The sequence below is a fragment of the Cyprinus carpio genome, chromosome B8, assembly GCF_018340385.1.
Source record: "Cyprinus carpio isolate SPL01 chromosome B8, ASM1834038v1, whole genome shotgun sequence".
In the NCBI taxonomy this organism is placed as follows: Eukaryota; Metazoa; Chordata; class Actinopteri; order Cypriniformes; family Cyprinidae; genus Cyprinus; species Cyprinus carpio.
The window spans coordinates 26,619,951-26,642,842 of NC_056604.1; the positions used below are offsets into that span (position 1 = coordinate 26,619,951).

General features: G+C 34.4%; 2 protein-coding genes across 4 annotated transcripts; both read left to right on the forward strand.

Annotated features, from left to right (window-relative positions):
• The first annotated feature begins 16,339 nt into the window (after positions 1–16,339).
• On the forward strand, positions 16,340–17,292 carry LOC109094729 (C-type natriuretic peptide 3-like). Of its 2 annotated transcripts, XM_019108442.2 has the most exons (3): positions 16,340–16,507; positions 16,589–16,888; positions 16,998–17,292. In XM_019108442.2, exons 1-2 carry the CDS (start codon positions 16,421–16,423, stop codon positions 16,880–16,882), a joined length of 381 nt encoding a protein of 126 aa, XP_018963987.1. In that variant the 5' UTR covers positions 16,340–16,420; the 3' UTR covers positions 16,883–16,888; positions 16,998–17,292. The 2 variants fall into 2 exon arrangements, with proteins under 2 accessions (XP_018963987.1, XP_018963986.1); XM_019108441.2 differs by having other exon boundaries at positions 16,341–16,507; positions 16,589–17,292.
• A 1,928-nt stretch (positions 17,293–19,220) lies between these two features.
• Positions 19,221–20,337, forward strand: LOC109077437 (brain natriuretic peptide-like). Of its 2 annotated transcripts, none has more exons than XM_042730304.1 (3): positions 19,221–19,416; positions 19,689–19,960; positions 20,129–20,337. In XM_042730304.1, the coding sequence occupies exons 1-3, from the start codon at positions 19,300–19,302 to the stop codon at positions 20,133–20,135; spliced, it is 396 nt and encodes a 131-aa protein (XP_042586238.1). In that variant the 5' UTR covers positions 19,221–19,299; the 3' UTR covers positions 20,136–20,337. The 2 variants fall into 2 exon arrangements, with proteins under 2 accessions (XP_042586238.1, XP_018948555.1); XM_019093010.2 differs by having other exon boundaries at positions 19,227–19,416; positions 19,689–19,947.
• The last annotated feature ends 2,555 nt before the right edge of the window (positions 20,338–22,892 follow it).

Genomic DNA, 22,892 nt, shown 5'->3' on the forward strand with positions numbered 1-22,892 from the left:
TCACCCCAACTTCTTCCTAGTCGGCTTTTCCCACGTTTTCACAGCAGTTTTATCAAGAACATACTTGCTCTTCGTTGAGTGAAGCGGGCCAAAGAGCCGAGGAGGAGAGGAGAAAAGTTGAATCGGTAAAGTACTTGATAGGACTCGCAACGGAGGCAGGTATCTAACCTATTCTAATGTGTGCGCGCGCTATGAGTCTAGAATACGTAAACACTTTTTAATAAAACATGAATTCTTCCCCCGCGATTTTTTGGCCAAGTCAAGTGTGTTCAGAGGTTTCCATGGTCCATTGCGAATAAAGCTAGATTTAAATAAAAAAGACACTAAAAAAGATATTGTCGGACCTGACATTTTATTCTTTTCCAAAACAAGATATGAGTCTGATACATAGGCTGTGATACATACAATACCAGTCAAAAAAGTTTGAACAGTAAGAATGATCCAACCGAAAGATCCAAAGATCAGCATTTATCTGAAATAAAAAGCTTTTGTAACATTATACATATACTATTCAAAAGCTTGGAATCAGTATAATTTTTATTTTATTTATTTATTTTGGGGGGATGGGGGGGTATAAATAAATAAAATAAAAATTAGCAAGGATGCTTTAAACTGATCAAAAGTTACGGTAAAGACATTTATAATGTTACAAAAAAAATCTGATAAATGCTGTTCTTCTGAACTTTCTATCCATCAAAGAAACCTGAAAAATTCTACTCAGCTGTTTTCACCATAATAATAATAATAAATGTTTTTTTGAGCAGCAAATCAGAATATTTGAATGATTTCTGAAGGATCATGTGACTGGAGTAATGAAAAAAAAATTATGCTAAAAATTCAGCTTTGAAATCGCATGAATAAATTGATTTTTTAAATATGTTATGATGATGGGAGAGCTGTTTTAAATTATAAAAATATTTCACAATATTACTGATTTTGCTGTATTTTGGATCAAATAAATGCAGGCTTGGTGAACAGAAGAGAATTAAAAAAAAAAAAAAAAAATAAAAGTCTTCCTGTTCAAAAACTTTTGACTGGTATGTGTGTATATATATATATATTATCTGTATATATATATATATATATATATGCATATATATATATATATATATATATATATATATATATATATATATATATATATATATATATATATATATGCATATATATATATATGTATATATATATATATATATATATATATGCATATATATACTGTATATATATTATATATATATATATATATATATATATATATATATATATATACACACACACACACACACACACACACATATATATATAGTGGTGGGCCGACCTGGACCAAAAAAATGCCAGGGCCAATTTTTTTGTCCCAGTCCAGGCCTGCATTTATCCCACGCCGAATTGAGGCAGTAATTAAAGCAAAAGGAGCCCCTTCCAAGTACTGAGTACATGTACAGTAAATGAACATACTTTCCAGAAGGCCAACAATTCACTAAAATATATATATATATATATATATATATATATATATATATATATATATATATATATATATATATATATATATATATATATATATATATTATTGGTCTTATGAAGTATTCTAATTTGTTGAGATATGTTGGGTTTTTGTTAAATGTGAGCCAAAATCATCACAATTAAAAGAACCAAAGACTTAAACTACTTCAGTCTGTGTGCATTGAATTTAATACACAAGTTTCACAGTTTGAGTTGAATTACTGAAATAAATGAACTTTTCCACGACATTCTAATTTATTGAGATGCACCTGTAATATGTCTCAAAACACACTTCATGAAACCATTTAATTGTTTTAATGGTTAAAAGTTTATCGTTTGTACTCTTTGTAATAGTATTTAGAGTGGAAATCATTAGAATTTCTGTGATGGTTTCTTTTATTTTTGTCAGCAGGGTCACCATGGGTTTTGTGATGTTATTTGCCATAAATGCAATACATTGATTGCTGTAATATTGTGAGATAGTAATAGCGACTGTTTGTAGTTGTGGTAGGCCTATTTGGGAGAAATTCCAGGGCCATTCTTTACTCCCAGTCCATCAATGCCACCATCTTATATACCCGTATGTACGGAGAGAGGCTTCCCATGCAAATTGTACTCACCAATAGTCATTGGCCATTTTCTTGTAATACTCCAGGTGTTTGGGGCTCCCAAGTGAGGTGTCGACATAACATCTCAGTTCCCTCCTTCAAACGAGGGTTACATAATGTAAGCAAGACAAGCCTCATGGAATCATAGATTTCAACCTTTACTTTTAACAGCGGAGCATTTCAAGAATTTGTTACATCACGCCTGGTTTGGTCACAATGCAACTTTTCTTCCTTTCATAATACATATTTACATTTATCTCTACATTATTGCAGAAGCTGTTACTGCACTGTGATTAGACTTTACATTAATACATCTGCACCACATTTTTCAGTCCAGCATTACTGTCCAGAGTATAGGTGACAGTATAACACCAGCCTCTCAACCTGAAGTCCTGCCCAAATTGGAGGGGTCAGAGGTCACACTGTGCGTTTCTGCACAGATGGAGAACTGCACAAGCAGCTTTGGGACACTGGGATCGATGGTGGGGGCACTGCAGGGGGAGCAGGAGACGGAGGAACGTCCACACGACCAACAGAACGATAAAACTTCTCTGCTTCCTGGCGCAGTGTCACACAGCTGATCTGCACTGTCCAATGAACAAAATAATGCGCACAATATATTTCTAGGGATTTTGTATGAAGGTGTATGAGTGTGCAGTGTGCTATGTGGCCCTTCGTTATATATTTCAAATATACTTTGTTTTATATTTCCCCTTAAAAACTGTATTTGTATTTTTTCAGTGGTTTAATACAAAAATTAAATAAATAAATACTAAATCAATAAGGAAATTACATTGGTCATATATATTTTAATATATGTTTATCTAAATGTATTGTTAAGATATTTTAGGCATTTACTAATAGCCATATTTGAAGCTACCTGTTTTCAAAACAAATTAGATTTTCTTGCTCCTGGAGAACATTTTTTAAAACGTTTTGAAACAGCAAGGTTTTAATCTGGAGAAAAAAATCTGTGTGGTTTCACCGTTACAATTTGCCATGATATTTCATCTCCTCCTGTCAAAATAATGCTGCTTATTATGAAAGCTCACATAATTTATTAAATGTTTAGGTGAGAGACAGCTATTTGCTTTTCTTTCAATATTTTATTTGTAAGGTGAGGACAGTTATCAAGTATGTTCAAAGTTACCTGTCTCAACTCTGTGTTATTAATGTTTCTGTTATATTTCAGTTATTGATTTCATTTAGCCACTGTTCAGTTTTCTTGTTTTCTTTCTTTCTTTCTTTGTAACCTTGCTATTTTGTTATACTGAGTTTTTCCATTTCACAGAATTTCATAGACTGTTTTGTTTTGTTTTCATGGATACTGTGTTCTTGGTCACAATTTTTTTTATATGTATGTCTTTTTTTTTTTATGACAATCAATTTTAAAGTGAGTTACACTGGTTTTAAATACTACAAATAAACAGGTGTCAGCCCCTGAACCCCCCGTATTGGTCTATGACTGAGTTCTGCAGTGTTTTACAACAGAGCAAAATGTCCTAATCAGAGCCTAGGTATCAGCTTTCTACTGCAGCTGGAAATCACTGTAGGTGAAATGCAATAACCTAAAGCCGTGATTTCCCCTTAATTTCAGCCTATAGTATTTGACGGCCCTCAGCCAGATCCTCAAAGAACACTGAGCAAATCATCTTCATTAGCAGAAGTGGCAGATAATGAGAGAGAAATCCAGCGCACATGATGAATGATTAAGGATGGAAAAGCCCTTATTCAGAGACTTTAAATGACAAAGGCCTGCGCCCAGAGCTATTGTGTTCCAGTTAAATGAAGGTTGCGGGTAATTACTTTGGCTGAGGGACAAGCCACTCAAGGTACAATATATAACACACACATAAACACACACACACACACACACACACACACACACACACACACAAGGCCCAAAGCAAAAGCAATGCCAAGACAGCAAAGAAAATAAAATCTAAATTCATTTTATATGAATTATTTATTTATTACTCACACATTTTGCTATGAGGTCAACTCATGAAACGTTATCTCAACTGTATAAGGAATGACTGTATGTCTATCGCTTAATAAAAAAAAAAAAAAAAAATGTATCCCACTTTTAGACTTTAATTTTACAATTTTTAATCAGCCAAGTGCAACCAACATCAGACTTCGTTTCACATTTAAGAGTCTGACCACTGGGAGGAGACATTATACCATATTTCGCACACACAAACACACTGGGAATAGTACATTCCTATCATTCACACCTTTCAGAATGCGCAGAATATACTGCACATAAATACTATATCCCACAACGCAATGCAGTTTTGACCATCCACATCCAGTGTGGAAAAATAAACCAGAATATAAGCTGTGATGCATATTTTAGAAAAAAAAAAAAAAAAAATCTAAATAACTATATGCAGTTAATGGTCTCTTTAATTTATCTATCTATTTATTTATTTACAGTATATGGCAATATGCTGTTAAGTATTCTGTTCTGAACACAGACCAAAACTTCTCAAAAAATAAATAAATAAAAGCAAATTCAAATGCAAGTAATTTCAAATGTTTCTTAAGCTGATCTGACTGAAAGTTCAAGGTTCAAAAAAATAAAAAAGCTTCAAATATAAATAAAGATTTTACCTCCAAAACGTATCTCATAAAAATTTAAAAATTGCAAATATAAAATTAACTGGAACTAGACATTGCAGATACGTAGCCTGCAGCTTACTGTAAATAGAACTACAATTTAAAACAATGATTTTAAAAGCTTTAACTTTAATTTGAACTTTTTACTTTAATCTACACTTGAAAAAAAAAAAACAAGCTGATAATTCAACTGTAGTTTGTAATTGTTAAGTATAAGTTTAATTACAAGTCAAATTTACACTCTGCCTAGTTGAATTTTGTATAAGTTGAAATGGTCATGACAATGAAATATGATTCTGTAAGAATTTTTTTTTTTAAATAAACAAGTGGAAAACAAAGAAGAAGAAAATGGCCTCAGACGCTAAGAGCTCATGGTTGTGACTGATGTTCTCAACCTCAACCAGATCAATCCAGTCAACACCAGACCTCGGAAAACAATGCAAATGTGCCAACAGGTGCGTTCCTCAAGCAACCATTCGGCCTCTATTTCTGTACTCTAGTGGCACAGTGTTACGTAATGTCAATCTGGATCTGCTGGATCTCGACAGCAGGAAACATTTGTTATGCTTGTGAATGGGCAAACATGTTGCTACATTAGCAGGCTTTTTTTTTTTCGCAACTGTAATAATACAAAACTTTGTTGATTAATTGAACAGCCCCACATGAAAACTTCAGCAGATGAAGCAGCCAGTTGAACCTGCTTCTTTATTGCACTTGACTCTTCACACAAAAGTGGAAGCTAGTTGCAGTGGTATTTGTCAAGTATTTCAAGCACTATACAGTTGATGAGTTTGGACTGAATCAATATTGAGGGCAAGACCTTGAAATTGAGAGTGAAATGCATTTTGGAGAAAGAAGTGCGTCTGTGACTTTATATAGCACTAGAACACACATATGTAACAAATGGGATAGCAAGGGAAGAAAACATATTGTATTGCTGCATATGTTGCTTTTGGTTATGTTGTTATGTCAGAATGGATACTATATACTGATTATTGTTAAAATATACTAATAGTATGCAGTACATATTGCTGTCTTAAAAGTAGACGTTACTTTATGATAAACTTTTCAATGATACAATAATAAATCTGTTGTTTTCACATAACCCCATCACTCATGAGTGCCTTACATTTATCATCTTAGATGAAAATAATGGCTATTTCACATTTTTAAGTCAGCTTTGTGTAAAATGTGTTAACTTCCCTTGTGAAAAAGAGCTCTAATTTAACAGCATACAGTAAGGTTTGAACTGAATGAAATGCTTTTGGACACCTAACTGCATGTTAATTGCAATTAATCAAAATGTATGGTAACACTTTACTTAAATCCTTTATGTATAATGCATTATAAAAGTAATTTTAATGCATTAATTTTGCCTTGCAGTGCAGCTTATAAGGCAGTGGATGATCTCATGAATAATTGTAGCCACAGTTAATACATTATAACACTTAATCAGTTCATTGTTACATTATGCATTATACATTAAGGCTTTAGGTATAATAGTGTATTATAGTTTATAGTAGTATTAGTGTATTACAGTTTAAATTTATATTAAATGCAATAACTTGAACTTAAGAGAGTTTTTTGACCAACTTAAGTAGGACTTCAGTACGTCTTTATACTTAGTTTACATCTATCTTTAAAATATAATGCATGTATGAATGTACGGACAAGCATTTATGGTAAACTAATCTATACTTTAACGTCATTTCTATTGAAACGTGTATGTAATATATTTGTAATTACACATTAGTCATGATGAAGTTGCATTTTACCATATTTAAAAATATATTAACTTCAAATGTAATATGAAACACCCTACAGTTAAAATTATAATCAAGTACTTTACATGTGCTTTAGTATGCTATTCAACACATCAAAATAAGTGTACAAATTTAAAAGGTTATTAAAACAAAATGATGTACAGTAAAATGTACTTAAACTTTTTGACATTATTACAAAGTGCACTTTTTAAAAGCCTACTTAAGTGTTAAGAACGTGTAAGGGCCATAAAAGAAGTCATGAAAGTAAACTCTATAGTGGTCTATTATTTCATCATTGCAACATTAAGTACAAAATTTGAAGTACACTACAAGTGCACATTCAGTAGAATTAGCACACTTCCTACCAATGAGATGGTTAAGTAAAACATATTTGTTGTCTACAGATAAAACCAGCACAAGATGGGATTCATCAGATGCTCCCCGCTCTTATTTACTGACGTCAGAGGCAACAGCATTAACACTTATTACACAGCTCCACAATTAACCTCTGCATCACATTACAGTGAACGAGGGGCTTGGAAGTCAAGCTGACAAGCATCTCAAGCTCCCTCCCTCGGCAGCCTCATGTCACCCACACTCACTTGTCTGGAGGTGTGGAAGCTGGCAGAATCATTATTGGAAATGACTGGGCTCACATTCCAGCAGATAATGTGCTGGTCACGGGGGCAGACCTGCCACCTCTCAGATGGAAGAGAGAGCCTCTTCTCTCCCCTGCATGCTCACGTATGATCCACAGCCCACACCGAGCAGCTGCATCGCCTGTTATGAGCTAAAGTTATGAAGATGTGCGAGCCCTGGTGGAAAGTTGAAGAATGCTGCATGGAATATTCAGCTTTGGCTTGCATATATATAGTTTGGCTATTGAATGTAAATCCCATTTGTAGAACTTCACATTGGTAAACATTTGAATGTAATATACATTCAGGCATTGCAGTGCTGTTTGGTTGCCAAAGCCCTACTCAGACCAGTGCAATAAATCAGGCATATGTCTAGGTATATGAAGCAGTGTCACCATGGAAACCGCTCAGAGAATGTGCTGTTTAGTACCTCTGTCCAAATAATGCTTTGGAAGCAATTGAATGTTTAGTAAATATAAGTTCATCTGTCCATGTGTGCCTTTGATCCACTGGAGAAGTTATTTCAAATTATACTTCAGCCATTTATCTTTGGTTGGTCAATAGGCCATAACTTCATAACCGTTTAATTGTTCTGCCTACAGAAAAATGATAAGCACTGCTCTACTTTTTAAGAACATAAGGAAAGCAGTCTTAGAGTGCATACACTGAAAAGAAGAGAAAAAAAATCCAGTTTCAACCTTTAGTTGGTTTTATAAAAAAATTATACATTTATATAAACTTTTATTACATCAAAACTTGTCATGACTTACTTATCATATTATTTATAGTGTAGGAATATACCATTATAAAAAATAAAATAAAATAAAATAAAATGCAAAATAAAAATAAATAAATAAATAAAATAAATAAAATAAATAAATAATAAAATAAAATAATAAAATAAAATATAAAAAAAAAATAAAATAAAATAAAATAAAATAAAATAAAATAAAATAAATAAAATAAAATAAAATAAAATAAAATAAAATAAAATAAAATAAAATAAAATAATGCTATTCAAACCTGCCCTGAACCCTTAATTATGTTCAGTGCTCTAAACTAATGTAGTCCAATGTCAAGCCAATTAAATCTTATTTTGTCCTAAGGGGTCAAAGATGACAAATATAATGTAATATAACACATTTAATTTAGGCCTGATAAAAATTTAAAAGCATCAAAGGAGAGATAATTTTCCATATTTTATTATATGATTCCAGTATATCTGGTATTCGAAACCAGACAGAAAAATTGAGATCTGTCAGAAAAACAACCTCTGATCAGATTTCATATTTAGTCCATGGCCCATAATTTTGTGCTTTATATCCATGGTTTTCGCAGGTATCTGGGGGTTGTGGCTGCCTAGGGGCCCGACACATTCCACCCCAAAAAAGGCACTGCCATGGGGCAGATAAAGCCAGCAGCTCCAGCGTGAGTTGACAACACAACAAGCAAATATGCAGATCACTTCTTACAACTCTGGCTGGTGTTAATGAGATTCGGTGGCTTTCCAGGTCTGAATGGCACAGCCAGTGCTTTTGGGTATTTGGTTGGCTTTCAAAGGTAGTCATACTTCATACATTCACTGAATAACAATGGCGCTGTGACTGATTAGGGTTTCACCAGCATGTTGCTCTATGAAATCCTTCAAATCTGTTCATTAAAAAAAAGAATTAAATATAAGACTAATTACGCATGGCTATTATGTAGCTGCTGGTTATGGACTTGGCAAAAGAGTAACGAGTGACACAGAAAAAAAAGAACAGTCTCAGACCAGCTGAATTTCTCCCAACTGTCCCTGAGATACAATCATCCAAAAAACAACCTTGTAAAATGTCAATGTATCTTTTACCCTGGCTAGAACTGCTTAATTTTTTCTTTTACTCTTGTTGTTTGGCCACCAGTAGCCTCCAGGGAACCCAAGCCCTACAGACAGTCATTGATATCTGTCAGTAAGTTAGCAAAGTAGCAAAGACAGTTTAATGAAGCTGAAAGGGCGGCTAATGGAGGCACACTGGGATAGAATCTGTGTCTGGAAGGGCTAATGTGACACATATTAATAATTAAAAAAGGAACTGAAGCTGTATTATTAAGTCTGTACTTCATTCATTTGAATGAAGTGCAAGACAGTGGGAGAAATTACTCATTTCTACTATTTTTCCCCCCTCTTTTACTGAAGACATAATTTTATCTAAATGTATCCCATATTTAAATAAAGGTCATTACAGCTGTTGTTCTGGTTTTGCTTTAGGATTTTGGACATTAAAGCAACACTATATAAATTTTGGTGCTCTAGGAGTTAATAAACATTTCTGCATGCATCCCGCGGAAGAACATTCTAGAGCTACTTCTCCAAGTTTATGTCTGTGGGGATTCACGTAGGTATGTATTACTCCGCAGCGGTGAAGACCAGAACAGGCTACAATAGTCGAAAAATAATCACTTATTATAAATGTACCAAAGTGATTTGGAATAAGATAAAAAGGTGGTTTGGTAGATGAATTTATGATGTACTCGTTCATTATATACATTTTCCAAATTTTGAACACAGAAAAAGTTACACGGTGTTGCTTTAAGGGGTGACCCAACATAATTAAAATAAATAAATAAATATAAAAAAATAAAATTAAATTTAATTTAATTTAATTTAATTTAATTTTATTTTATTAAATTAAATTAAATTAAATTAAATTAAATTAAATTAAATTAAATTAAATTGTTTACTAACATTAGCATGATCTGCCCATCAATTTCCAAAATCAATCAATTTGCCCATGTATGCCCATTAATTTGTCTTAAAATTAAATTAAATTAAATAATTATAAAATTCAATTATTTTTAATTAAATTAAACATTGCCCATCAATTTACACAATTTTTAAAAATGACATATAGGAAAACTGACAATTTTTGTTTTATTCTCATAAATGTTTCTAAGAGGTAAAACAAATAACCAAACTAAACTAAACCAAACTGTATTGTTATGTGAAAGAATCATGTGATTTTACTATCTCTATAATCTATGGTGAAATTTTCCAAAACACACTCAGACACTATTACCCATTAAAGGCCAATAAGTAACGCGCTTGTTCCAGCTTCAGGGCAGAATATTTCCCACATTACTGTGGTAGTCTGTGTGAAAATGGAAACAGTTGATTCCCACTGGAATTCATTATAGTAAGCTAAAGCAAGGTAAGAGAGAGATATAGGATGTATGCCTTACCCATTCGTTTGTTGTGTTTGCTAAAGCACAGGTTCTCAACCTTTTGCAACTCATGGCCCACCAATGACTTTAAAAACATGCCGAGGACCACCTTTTGCAAATATGATATATAGATCAGTGTGATGAACACAGAATAACAGAAAATTCAAAAAGTACAATGATGTACTCTGCTGTTATTTATGCCCCTGTAGCATCCTAGGTCAAGTCAGCTATATAGACTATGAAAACTGTCCTTGTATAAAAAAGACTTGACAGGTTTACTCAGTAATCATTTATTCCTGTAACAATGACAGGCAAGTCAGACCAATGACTGGGTCATACACACAAGGGGAACACTCTTTTAACAAATTAATTAACAATACTTCCCCACATCCAGGCTAACATGCCTGTAACATCAGGAAATACACACAAGAGGGGAACATTCTCTCAAATTATTAGCAGAAATGTTCAACAAAGTTCATTCACTGCAATTTACATACTGTAAGTGTAATTTATCGAATACAATTGGCAATATGAATGTGTTTAAAACAATCTTGCATACTAAACAAACTTGAAGCATTACGTAAATGTTACATGTATTATGTGTGTGTGTGTATATTTTTTTTTTTTTTTTTTTTTTTTTTTTTTACAATTCATCTGGAGAAAAAACTGGACAAGTTACTTATACTCCTTGACCCACCCTGAGCAGTATTTCCAATCAAGAGCTTTTTCAGTGAAGTACTCATTAAGTACTTTTTTTTCGTTGGAAGTTCTTTGCAAAATAGCAGATTTTCACAAAGATTACTGTCCATGCAGTATCGGACAAAAACTAACATTAACGCGGAGTTGCTTATGTCCGTCGACTCGTCCAGCTGTATGGCAAAATAAGGGCTTGCCTTTATTCGTTCCACGAGTTGGCACTCAATGTCATCGCTCATATCAACAATTCGCCTAGCCACGGTGTCATCGGAAAGTGGTATTGACTGAATTTTGGTTGCAGCTGCATCACCCAGTAACTCTCGACACATATCCACAGCACTTGGCTAAAATAAGTTCCTCAGCGATAGTAAAGGCTTTCTTACTGCGAGCAACACGAGCGGCAACCATATAGCTAGCTTTCAGTGTGACTTTTGATTGAGTTGATAACGATGTTATGACTTTTGTTGAGCCTGAAGCCCATCTTTTTTCCTTAAAAAATATTTTTGGCTTCTCAACACAGCCCGGGTGTTTTGAGTTCAAATGTCTCTGCAGCTTTGATGGTTTTTAGCGCCTCATTTGACAAAATTTCTCCACATTCAAACACACATTCATTACAGTACACTGCCCTTCGGATTAGTCCCTCATGTAGTTTCGCTGCCCTTATAAAACCAAATTTAACATTTCAAAGCGTCACACTTTCTCCCACCACACACTTTTCAGAAAGCCTTTGCTTGCACAGTAACTGTCTCCCACATCTGCTGAACGAACGTTCAATCTGACGTTGTGACGTGATTGGTGTTGCGACATTAAAACATAAATTAGGCTTTTAGATAATGCATCTTGACTTGACTTGAGTGTGTTTTTTGATCAAATAAATTCATAAGAACAATTAGATAATTAGAAAATAACAAGATTTGTCAATTAAAAAAAATAATAAAAATTTATTTGTGCGTAGGGTCTACCACTGCCTATACGGCCCACCAGATGGCGCTTCGAGGCCCACTAGTGGGCCGCGGCCCACCGGGTTGAGAATCACTGTGCCCATTCGTTTGTTGTGTTTCCATTCGTTTGTTGTTTTTGCTAAGGAATTGAATTAAGCACTCAACCTGTTCCTGTACCATTTGTGGATTCTGCTTCAAATCATGTGACTTGAAGAGAGGTGTGTTATCACTAACTGTATACTGAATGAAAGACCGGAGTGATAAATAACGCTTCCAAAAGAATATTTTCACAGAAGAACCATTTGGAGTTCCAAAAAAAGAACATTTTGGTATACAGTTCTTAAAAGAACCTTTAGTGTGAACATCAAAGAACCTTTTTCCACTACACTCTTTTGTGGAATGGAAAGAATCCATGAATGTTAAAGGTTCTTCGTGGAACCACAGATGCCAAAAAATACCTTTATTTTTTAAGAGTGTGGGACCAGAAAATGTCATAGAGACATGTGGTGAACTCTTCTGATTTGGCATAGTAAGCAAAAACCTGGCAACCCCAAGAATACCGTATTTCCCGACAACCATTGAAAACATCCTTGGAACTGTAAAGCAACACTTAAAACACAGAATACCTGTCTGAACAGATAATGGGAAGGGTGACAAGATATTTCCTTCTTGTTTTGACTTGATAACGTTGTCAAGCAAAACTTTGGTCCTATTTGCATGGAAAGCTAAATATAGCAGAGGGCAAGGCTAAATTTATCCAATTAGGTCCAAGCTTGGTCTTATCTTTACTAAAATAGCAGCGTAGCTGATGGTGTAGTGTGGAGTGCTGTCAGTCATCTGGAATGCTGTGGGATGGACAAACTGTGATGTCATTTAGGGGAAGTGGGAGAAATGCTGGGAAGGAGGCAACAATCCAGGTAAAACGGACGATTGTTAGGTGTTAATGAACTTGAAAGTGAATGGACTGAAAATCCAAGTTCCTTCCAAACATAAAGACTCGGAGTAGATTCACAGAACTTGAAATACATTTCCATACATTTCAATGATTACTGTCCATTATATAGTGACAACAAAAATATGGCGAAGAAGAATATTTAATCATTGCATTAGCTAAACACCAAAGCAAGTGGAATTTATATTACAGAAATGATGGTCAAAGTGAAGACAATGGGTATTTTTAGATACCTTGAGGCTGTCAAATGTTAGTGGAACATGTCGTTAGTTAATGTGAGGAACTACACCGGGGGTTGCTCTGTGTGGGACGCCTGTGAACTTGAGGAGAACTGATTGTGTTTGCATATTATGCAGTTTTAATCAAACTGACCCCTTTGCCATATGACTTAATTTTATTACAAGAAATGGCATGATTGCTGAGTGTTCATTTACGGTAATACACTTGCTTTGTTGCCACTAGGTCCCATGATAAAACTCAAGAGTGCCGTTCCAGTGAGATTGAGGATGCTGCTGACAGGCTGAATGTCCAACAGACCGTCCTGTGTTTTATCATCTGTGAGATGTGTGACTACAAAGAGTGTCAGAGATCTTAACTCTATGATCCCTTCACATGGTCACATTGCTTGGATAAGAGATTGTTCAAACCTAACTAAGAATATTAAATATTAATTACTGAAGAAATTCCCAAAGGTAAAAAAAAAAAAAAAAAAAAAAAGATTTAAAAGTCATCTTTATTTATATAGCGCTTTAAACAAAAAAGATTGCGTCAAAGCAACTGAACAACAATAATTAGGAAAACAGTGTCAATAATGCAAAATTTTATTGTGTGTGTGTGTGTGTGTGAGAGAGAGAGAGAGAGAGAGAGAGAGAGAGAGTGCACGTGTTTTTTTTTTTTTTTTTTTCAAAATGAAAATTTTGTCATTAATCACTTACCCCCATGTCGTTCTAAACCCTATCTATCTATCTATCTATCTATCTATCTATCTATCTATCTATCTATCTATCTATCTATCTATCTATCTATCTATCTATCTATCTATCTATCTATCTATCTATCTATCTATCTATCTATCAGAATGGGGTATTTCTGTTTTATTACCCCCAGGGTTCAAAACCTATGTCAGATCACCATGACATAAGTGCTCACATCATTCATGTTCTTAGCATGTTGCAAATTAATAATAGCTAGATTTAATGTTAGGAGTTTGCTGAAATCAATAACCCTATGAAAAATAGTAATGCTCCGAGCTAACGCCACTAAAAATACTTCACAGGAGAAACAACTACAGTCTTTGTCTGAAAAAAAAAAAGTCCTCTTTTACTTGTTTTGGTCCTTTAGCTAAACTGCTTTTGTGAAGAGTGATGTCAAACATGCAGCCTGTGAGCAGCTAAAGCCTCTAAACATTTCCACTTGAGACTCATGGCAAAATCAAGGGAGGGAGAGGTAGAAACTTTAAGATGAATGCATCTCAAGGCCACTGGCTATACTTGAACATCACGAGAGGCCTGGCTCAAACCAATAGAGGCCCGAGGGTGGTTTCCACCCAGCATGAGGAGGACAGGTGGCCAGGGCTTGACTGATGATCTCTTGCTAGCTTTCCACTGGAGCACAGTATAAAGGCAAACAGGGACTGATTAGCATTTTAGCAGCCATCGGCATCTAGCGCAGCTATTAGGAAAACAGGTCGGAGGCCATCTGGAAGATATCCTTCCCTCTGCAAGCCTAATGACATGTGGCTATAAAATTGTTAAAGACTAATTGTGATGTTGAAATGGCTTATATAGGAATTAGACGTTTTTAAAAGGATGACAAAATAAAGTAATTCTAAATACTGAATTATTACGATTTTGCTGATCATTTTCTTTGTAACACAGTTGTTATACATTATGAATATGATCTCTTTAGCAAATAAATGACATTTGGAACAGACTGCAGTGCAGCCTGTCATTAAAATCTTAATTAGCCCCATTGGCTTCTCATCAGGGAAAGAGCAGTGCTCAGTGAACTGTGCTCGAAGTTAAGAGCTGCCCGAATGAAATATGAGAGAATGTAATAAACGCAGCCGGCAGACAATGTGAAAGTAATGAGGGACAACGATGGGTTAAAGCTGAAGTGTGTCATTTCTGAGCCACTGGCGTCGCCAAAGCAAATGTGAAAACAATGCTTGTTTCAAACAGGTTTCCTAAATGATTTGCCGTTGGTCGCATGGTCTCACCACAAACTCTCACTATTGGCTGAGACAATGTTGCAGTGCCAGTCCCAGGATCAAAGACAGTGTTTTGATAGAGTCATGGTGCTGTTTACACTTTTTGAGAAAATTAGAAAGCATTTTCTCATTGAAAAATTAATAAGATTTGTGTTGTACATTTTTGTGGTTGGTCGTATCACTGTGTTTCAAACATTTGAGGAAATTTTTGAGTATTTTCTTATTGATAAATTTGTTGTGTTTTTGCATCACCTTGAGAACAAGCGAGGGATCTCTTTTGAGAAGACTTTCCCAGACTGTGAGTTAACCATGAAATCCAGCAAACTGAACTGACAGACAATGGCTTTACCTCCTAAGGAAACTCAGGCAGGCTTCCAAGGCATCAAGGGGTCACCTCTAATGATCTAGAACAAATTCAACTACAATTATTATTTCTCTGTAGAAATCAAACAATTTGGGGGAAAAGTAAACATTGCAGGACTGCGTGATGTCATATGTACCCCAAAACCTTCATATACTGCCTGCGAAAGCAGTGTTTTTCAGAGTTAATGAAACAGTCTCTTCTTAAGTCAAATGAGGTTCTAGCTAGCCAGAGGGATGGTTTGTTTCATGCCTCATTTTAAGACCAAGAAAACAGACAGAAACTCACCTTCCTTCAGAGGTGCATAGACCAAAAAAAACTATCCCAAAAAGTAAAATACTAGAGAAAAAAGGCTGCACACTTTATCAAAAATAACAGACAAAAGTTTACTTTAAAAAAAAAGGCAACAAGGCACACGTTTCAGTCACATGTTGACTTTTTCAATGCTGAGTGATTGAACAGAAATATTGTGAATGAAAATATCCAAAAACTTGGCAGCTTCTGTCCAGATAAAGCATTCTATTTCTTAATCTTAAGGTAGCCTGCTTTGGCAATGTGTGTAAGCCTTGAACTAAATGCACAAAGTGTTGTAAAAAATGCTGTACACTGATTTGGACAGAGCTTTATGTAAGAAACACTGAATGAGACAAGTGTAAGTGCGCACTGAGGCTATGGACTGTACCTCCACGACAAAACACGAGATGATGTTCTGCGCACTTGGAATCTAATGTTCTGACAATTAGAAGGAGCCTCCTGCACGTCACCATTGTTGTGGTCGATCCTGATGAAAATGAAGAGCCCTCCCCGTAGGGTTTGCTGGATTTTCTTGGCGAAATAAAAGCGCGCACCTGGACACGGTGCTTGGGTACGAGCGAAGAGTCAAGGCAGCCGCGCACAGCCACCACCTCCAGACAACTTCAGCAACGATGATCGCCAACAACATCTCTATTTTCTGCGTGTCTTCACTTCTACTTTTAAACTTGGTCGGTGCCAAACCAGTCACCAGTTTACAGGTGAGTCTTTCTGTCTTAGCTCACTCTGAAACGTTTATTAAACTCTGACTAATCATACATGTATGCATATTTTTATCGCAGAGTCTTAAGCAGTTGTTAGATGAAGAAGTGAACACGCCGTTTGTGGAGTCGGGGGAGTCGGTGATGGAGCAGAAAGATGCGAGATCCGAGAAGAGCGCGCTGGATGAGCAAATGTGGGATTCAGATGCGCGCAACTCAGCGCTGGATGGAAAAGATAGCGCCATCGAGCGTCTTCTACGCGACTTACTGTCCACTTCCAAGCGCTCCTGGAGTCGATTCAAGAAAGGCGGGCTGAGGAGCTGCTTTGGGGTCAGACTCGAAAGAATCGGGTCTTTTAGCGGACTCGGGTGTTAAGTGGAGGTATGTTAGGAGATGTTGGCAAGATAGAAACGTGGAACATTGCTCAACGCGTATTACAAAATAAAATTAGTCATGTCTTAAGTACTTCATGTCATGTCACTTCTTGCAGGTTGGGACTTTGAAATACTTGACACACTTTGGGAGGCACTTCTTCGATTAAAAAAATAAAATAAAAATGAAGAAGAAGAAGTGTTGACTGAAAGTTTACCGTAGATTTATGTTCGGGTGATGCTGTATGTGTTGGTCATTATGTATTTAAGATTTAGACATGTTAATAGTTTGTATTCGAAGAATGCTTTGTACTGTTGCATCTATTTATTTATTTATGTATTTATTTATGTCCTCTATAAATCCAATCGTGTTATAGATCATGTATATTGCTGCAAAATAAATATTTTGCATAACGTGTGTGTCAATGTGGTCTAAAACTGAAGTGAGTAAATTTGACAATGAACTTACAAGGTAAATGAATGCATATGCTAATGATGCATATGTTAATATTTTAGGGTTTTTTCCCCCGTTAAAATAGACATAAAGAAATACATTCAGGCAAAAATCTAAAAATTATTTGAAAAGATTTTTAAAAAAGTTTTGCTCCTTTCAAAAGTAAATAGTTACATTAGATATTTTAGTATTAACTTTTACCTTGAACCAATGATCCAAAGTGCAAAGATGGCCATAAGGGTCTATTTCTACCTGAGCTAACATAATGTAAGTATATTTTTGACGAATGAAACTTTTATTCAGATTTCCATGAAAAAAAATGGCCAAGCATTTTACAGTGTATGCTGGAGCTATAGTCCAATAGCCTATAGTTTGTCTGTATAGGCTCTAACAGGTTCTCACTCCCATCTCGTGACACATGGACTCTTTCAGGACCCATTGGCGTCAGTTTTTGCGCACTGGGTGTCACTTTAGCGTCATGTGTAGGGAACCCCACTGCACTCATCTGTTTGCTCTGTGCGTCATGTCCAGACGTATTTAATTCTTTAAATGGGTTTGTAAAAGTAGAAATTATTGAAAAGTTTTTCACAAGTTGGGAGTGAGATCGTGTACAGAACAACCTGAAAAGCAACAGACGATTTGAGCACAAAAACCATTCAATGAGGCATCAAGAGAAGAGAACTCAGGCATTGTGTTCTTAAGAGGCTAAACGGGACCATTTTGGATTCCCCAAAGAACTTTTCAGTGAGCAGTTCTTAAAATAACTGTTTTAGTCTTAGTGTGAAGAATATTTTAATTATCTCAATAACCTTTTTTCACTATAATGAACCTTTTGTGCAATGGAAATGTTACATGGATGTTAAAGGTTGTTTATGAGACCACCGATGCCAATAAAGAAACCTTATTTTTTAAGAGTGAGGCCTGCATCTAATCATTTTCTATAACTAAATCATTACCCTACGTTTATACAAATAGAACATACATCGCACCCATAGTGTCTTAATAAACATGAATTGCTTTCCTCCCCTTTCCTACTTTCATATGCTTTACCGATGTCTCAATTATCAATTAGATCTTTCTAGACAGTACGTCAGCAACAGCTGGTCCAAATGTGCACAAATTTATTTAAATTTAAAAAGTCAACACGATCTCATGAAACTATTTTACAAACTGGCGATTTCGTATAAAAATCGTAAGATTTGTACAAATATGCACGAAGCTCCGTCTGTAAACCTGAGTGAAATCGTATGAATTATCGGTAACACTTCTCATTATCGGACCAATTCTCACTATTAACTAGTTCCTTATTAGCATGCATATTACTAGCATAACTATTGGCTGTTTATTAGTGCTTATATGAAGCACATTCTGCTTGATATTCTACATCCCTAATCATACCTAAACTTAAAAACTACCTTACTATTAATAAGCAGCGAATTAGGAGTTTATTGAGGCAAAAGTAATAGTTATAGCAAGACTTGGATATTAAAATAAAGTGTGACTAAATCTTGAGACCTTTGATTAATGTTCACAGTAAATACTTATTAATGTATTTTAATATATTTTCAGCCTATAAACCACTCACTCTAACATTATGCAGTGTTTGTTAGTGACATTATTCTTAAATTATTATTAAATTATTATTCATTTAGATAAAGCCTACTGTAACTTGCCTTAAAGTGCCATGTAAAACACTTGATGTGAATGATTTCAGGGAACAGGGGTATAATGAAATCATGAAGGTGTTCCCGTCACTGTCTGGCCCATTTGGACTCATGTATAAGCTTTAAAGGACTGATTTCCGACAGCAGCCTTTATCAGACTGAGGTGTCGGAATGCACCGCCATTCTTCACATTACTGGCATGTCAAACTTTAAAGTATAAAAGAGCTCGAGGCTCCGCTGAGAGAGTAGGCCTATACAGACAACGACAAACGAGACAGAAGAGCAGCAAAAACATCAGGAAACATGAAATCGATTGACATTTCTCTAGTCGGCCTTCTCTTGCTCTTCAGCGTTCAGCTCATGCGCGCGTTCCCGCTGCAAAACACAGCCTTAACCACCGAGGACAGGGATGTCTTAAAGGTAAGACGAACATCTCATGAAAATGCGTATAAATAGTACGCGTTGACTTTGGCGTGCATATGATACGCATTTACCTCACAACGCTAATCCTACCCATTGCGTATCATATGCAATTTGATCAATTTCTGCGTATAAACAGTACGCCAAATCGAAACATAAACTCGTGCTATTGATACGCACTTTCATGAGATCGGGTTGGAATGAGACAGGAAAACTTGCTTATAATGCTCACCCAACAGGGCAAACTAATGAGCCACATGCGGCCCTTTCAGCTCCTTCTACAGCGACTGGAGGAGTCCATTCCCGCTTCTTCTCAAGAGCAAACAGTGATGAAAGTGAAAGAAGAGGAGGATAATCCTGAAGAAACCCGCGTTGAACCTCAACCCAAGACTGACATGAGGGACTATCTGTCTGCTCGGGACTTGAGGACAGTCCGGCAGGACTCCAAGAGATATTCCGGGTGTTTCGGGCGCAAACTGGACAGAATCGGCTCCATGTCGTCCCTGGGCTGCAACACCGCCGGACGCTCAGGTAACTACTTCATTTATGTGTCGCACGGTTAAAATGGACTTTGAATAAAAAAATAAAGAACTTTCTGGACAACAATTTATAATACTTTGTTCTCTCGACCCGTTAATTTACAGATATAATATTAACATACATGTTTATGGTTCACTAACTTACACATTCTCTTTTTTTCTCTTTTTTTCAGGTTCTAAGAAGTGGTGAAGTCTTAATGTTTAGGAGCTTCTACACTGCAACAAATGCTAACTTTTAGTGCTGGTGTTACTTTAAAGAGTTATGTCTACTTGATCTGACCTTATTATGACTTCTGTTGGTGTAACCTAATGTATTCAGGTTGATGTAGTCATATTAAATTATATTTCTGACATCAACAAAAAACAAGATGTTACTATCAAAGCACATTTTTAGGTTACCTTTTTTTTTTTTACATTTATTATCTATGACTCGAGAAATTGTTCTTAACCATGCATATTTATTTAGATATTTATTAAATTGTTTAAATAGTCATATATTTATATGCATATTTAATTTAATTGTCATTCAGATCAGTTTTAATAAATGTTTACACATGCCTTTGTTTCAGAAATCTTTTTCTCATTTTTTTTTTTTTTTTTTTTTTTTTTTTATTTACCTGAACGTGTGCACCATGAGTTTTCACTGAATACATAATAAGCTGTTTTAAATTATAATGTGATGAGGTTATATTGAACTCTGGAATATTGAAGTATAGTTTAGGACGAAGAATAAAGTTCTTGCACTGTTTGCCAGACAACAACAACCACACTGTTGCATTGATCAAACTGTCCCTTGGAGATCCTTGGTGCCTCCTCAGGGCATAATTTTCAGTTGAACCTGTTTCAGCACCATGGAGAGCAGCAGTGGTTCACATTACTCAAGGGAACTCAAGGTCACTATCCCGAGTTAGATACAACATTTCAGTAACATTCAGTATAATTTAGGCCTATGTTATCACAAGGTTTGGTGGTGACATTTAGAACAAAATGCTTTTTAATGAATAGGGGAAACCAGAGGTAGTTAATTAGCTCCAAACTAAAATTGACAAGTTGTCACATGTTTGCCACATGTTTTATATATAAATTATAATAAAATAGTAAACATTATAAATAAAATAGTTTTATTATTATTATTATTATTATTTTTATTATTTTTATTTTTTTTGGCCAAAACAGTTTAATATTTTCCTTTTATATTATTACTGCTGTCAAACAATTAATCGTGATTAATCGCATCCAAAATAAAAGTTATAGTTTACATAGTATATGTGTGTTTAATGTGTATATTTATTATGTATATGTAAATACAAACACATGCATGTATATATTTAAGAAAAATGTGTTATGTTTATATATTAAATATATTTATATATATTATAAAATATAATCATTTAAATAAATTTGTATGCATGTACATATTTCCAAAATATTTACTGTATGCGCGTGTATTTATATATACATAATAAATAAACACAGTACACATAAATATATTATGTAAACAAAAACTTTTATTTTGGATGTGATTAATCGTGATTAATCGCTTGACAGCAGTAATTATTATTATTTTAGTATAATTGAGACATTAGACAGATATTGTAGTTTTTATTAATACTTAGTACTACTTCTACTACTACTAATAATAATAGGGTGGATAGCGTAATGTGGGGCAATTTTTGCCATTTTGAATTGTGTCTTATATTTCCATATGAAGCCAAAACGATAAATCAAAAACTTTTATCATTATAAAATCCCCAAGATGTTCCCGTATTATATCAGAAGAAATGTTTCAGATATTTTACTTAAAGGGGAAATTGCACATATATCATATGTATATATGGCTCCTTGTGCCAAAAGAATTTGTGTATTTTCTGCTAAATGCATAAATGTAATGTAAATGTGTATTTTCTAATGTGGGACAGCTCATGCTCAAATCTGGGACACTATTTTTGCGTTAGAAATAGTAAAATTTTTACCAAGCAAACTTTACATTCAACACTCCTGGTTAAATGTGCATAACTATGTTTGCTTAATTCATTTAGTAGGCCTACAGTGTGTTTGCTGTCTTCATCAGTTTATCTTAAAAACTAGTAGCCTAGATGTTCACATGTGGATTGTTAAATACAACTATATAACAGAAATTAAACTAAAATAATTTATTACAAAAAAGTCCGATTTCTGGCAGCAACAAAAATAATAACCATGTAATGAAGTTAAAAATGTAAAATTGGACTTAATAATAATAGCAAAATAATTTCATAAACAATTAAAAAAGATTTAAACTTTAGAACATGGAATGTCTTTAAAACTGTTAAACTTAAAAAATAAATAAATAAACTTCTGTACTCTGCACATGGTAAGAATATGGAATATGTATTTTCAAAAGCATGTGCTAAGCAAATTGTGATGATAAAAACACTTCATAACAAAAATTAGTAGACCTTGTTGCCTCGGATCTATCATGGTCCAGAAACCCATTGCCTTCTAGTCTCTAATTTTTTAATCTGGATATTAAAACAAATAATATTTGTGCATTATAAGCCCAAATATTTAACAAAAATACATGTATGGCATTTAACTTTCTTAATGCACATTTTATCAATTGAATAACAGCATATTTGACTGTCCCACATTAGTCAAAACATACTGTCCCACTTCTGAAACATACTTTTCTAAAGTGGGATGACAAAGATTATTTCAAATAGAAATATTCTTAGCACATTTAAAAAATATCATTGCACATTTTGATGAACAACAATAATAATAATAAAGTTTAGTTAAAGTTTAGTAAATTTTCGGTCTGTACTTGTCATTTTTATTCATTTTTTTATTTTGTTTTCTATATATATATTTTTTTTATTACCTTTTCAGTTCTTTTATTTACTAAAGTTTTAGTTATTTTAGCACATTAAGTTAAACTAGAAGAAAATGAGAAATTCT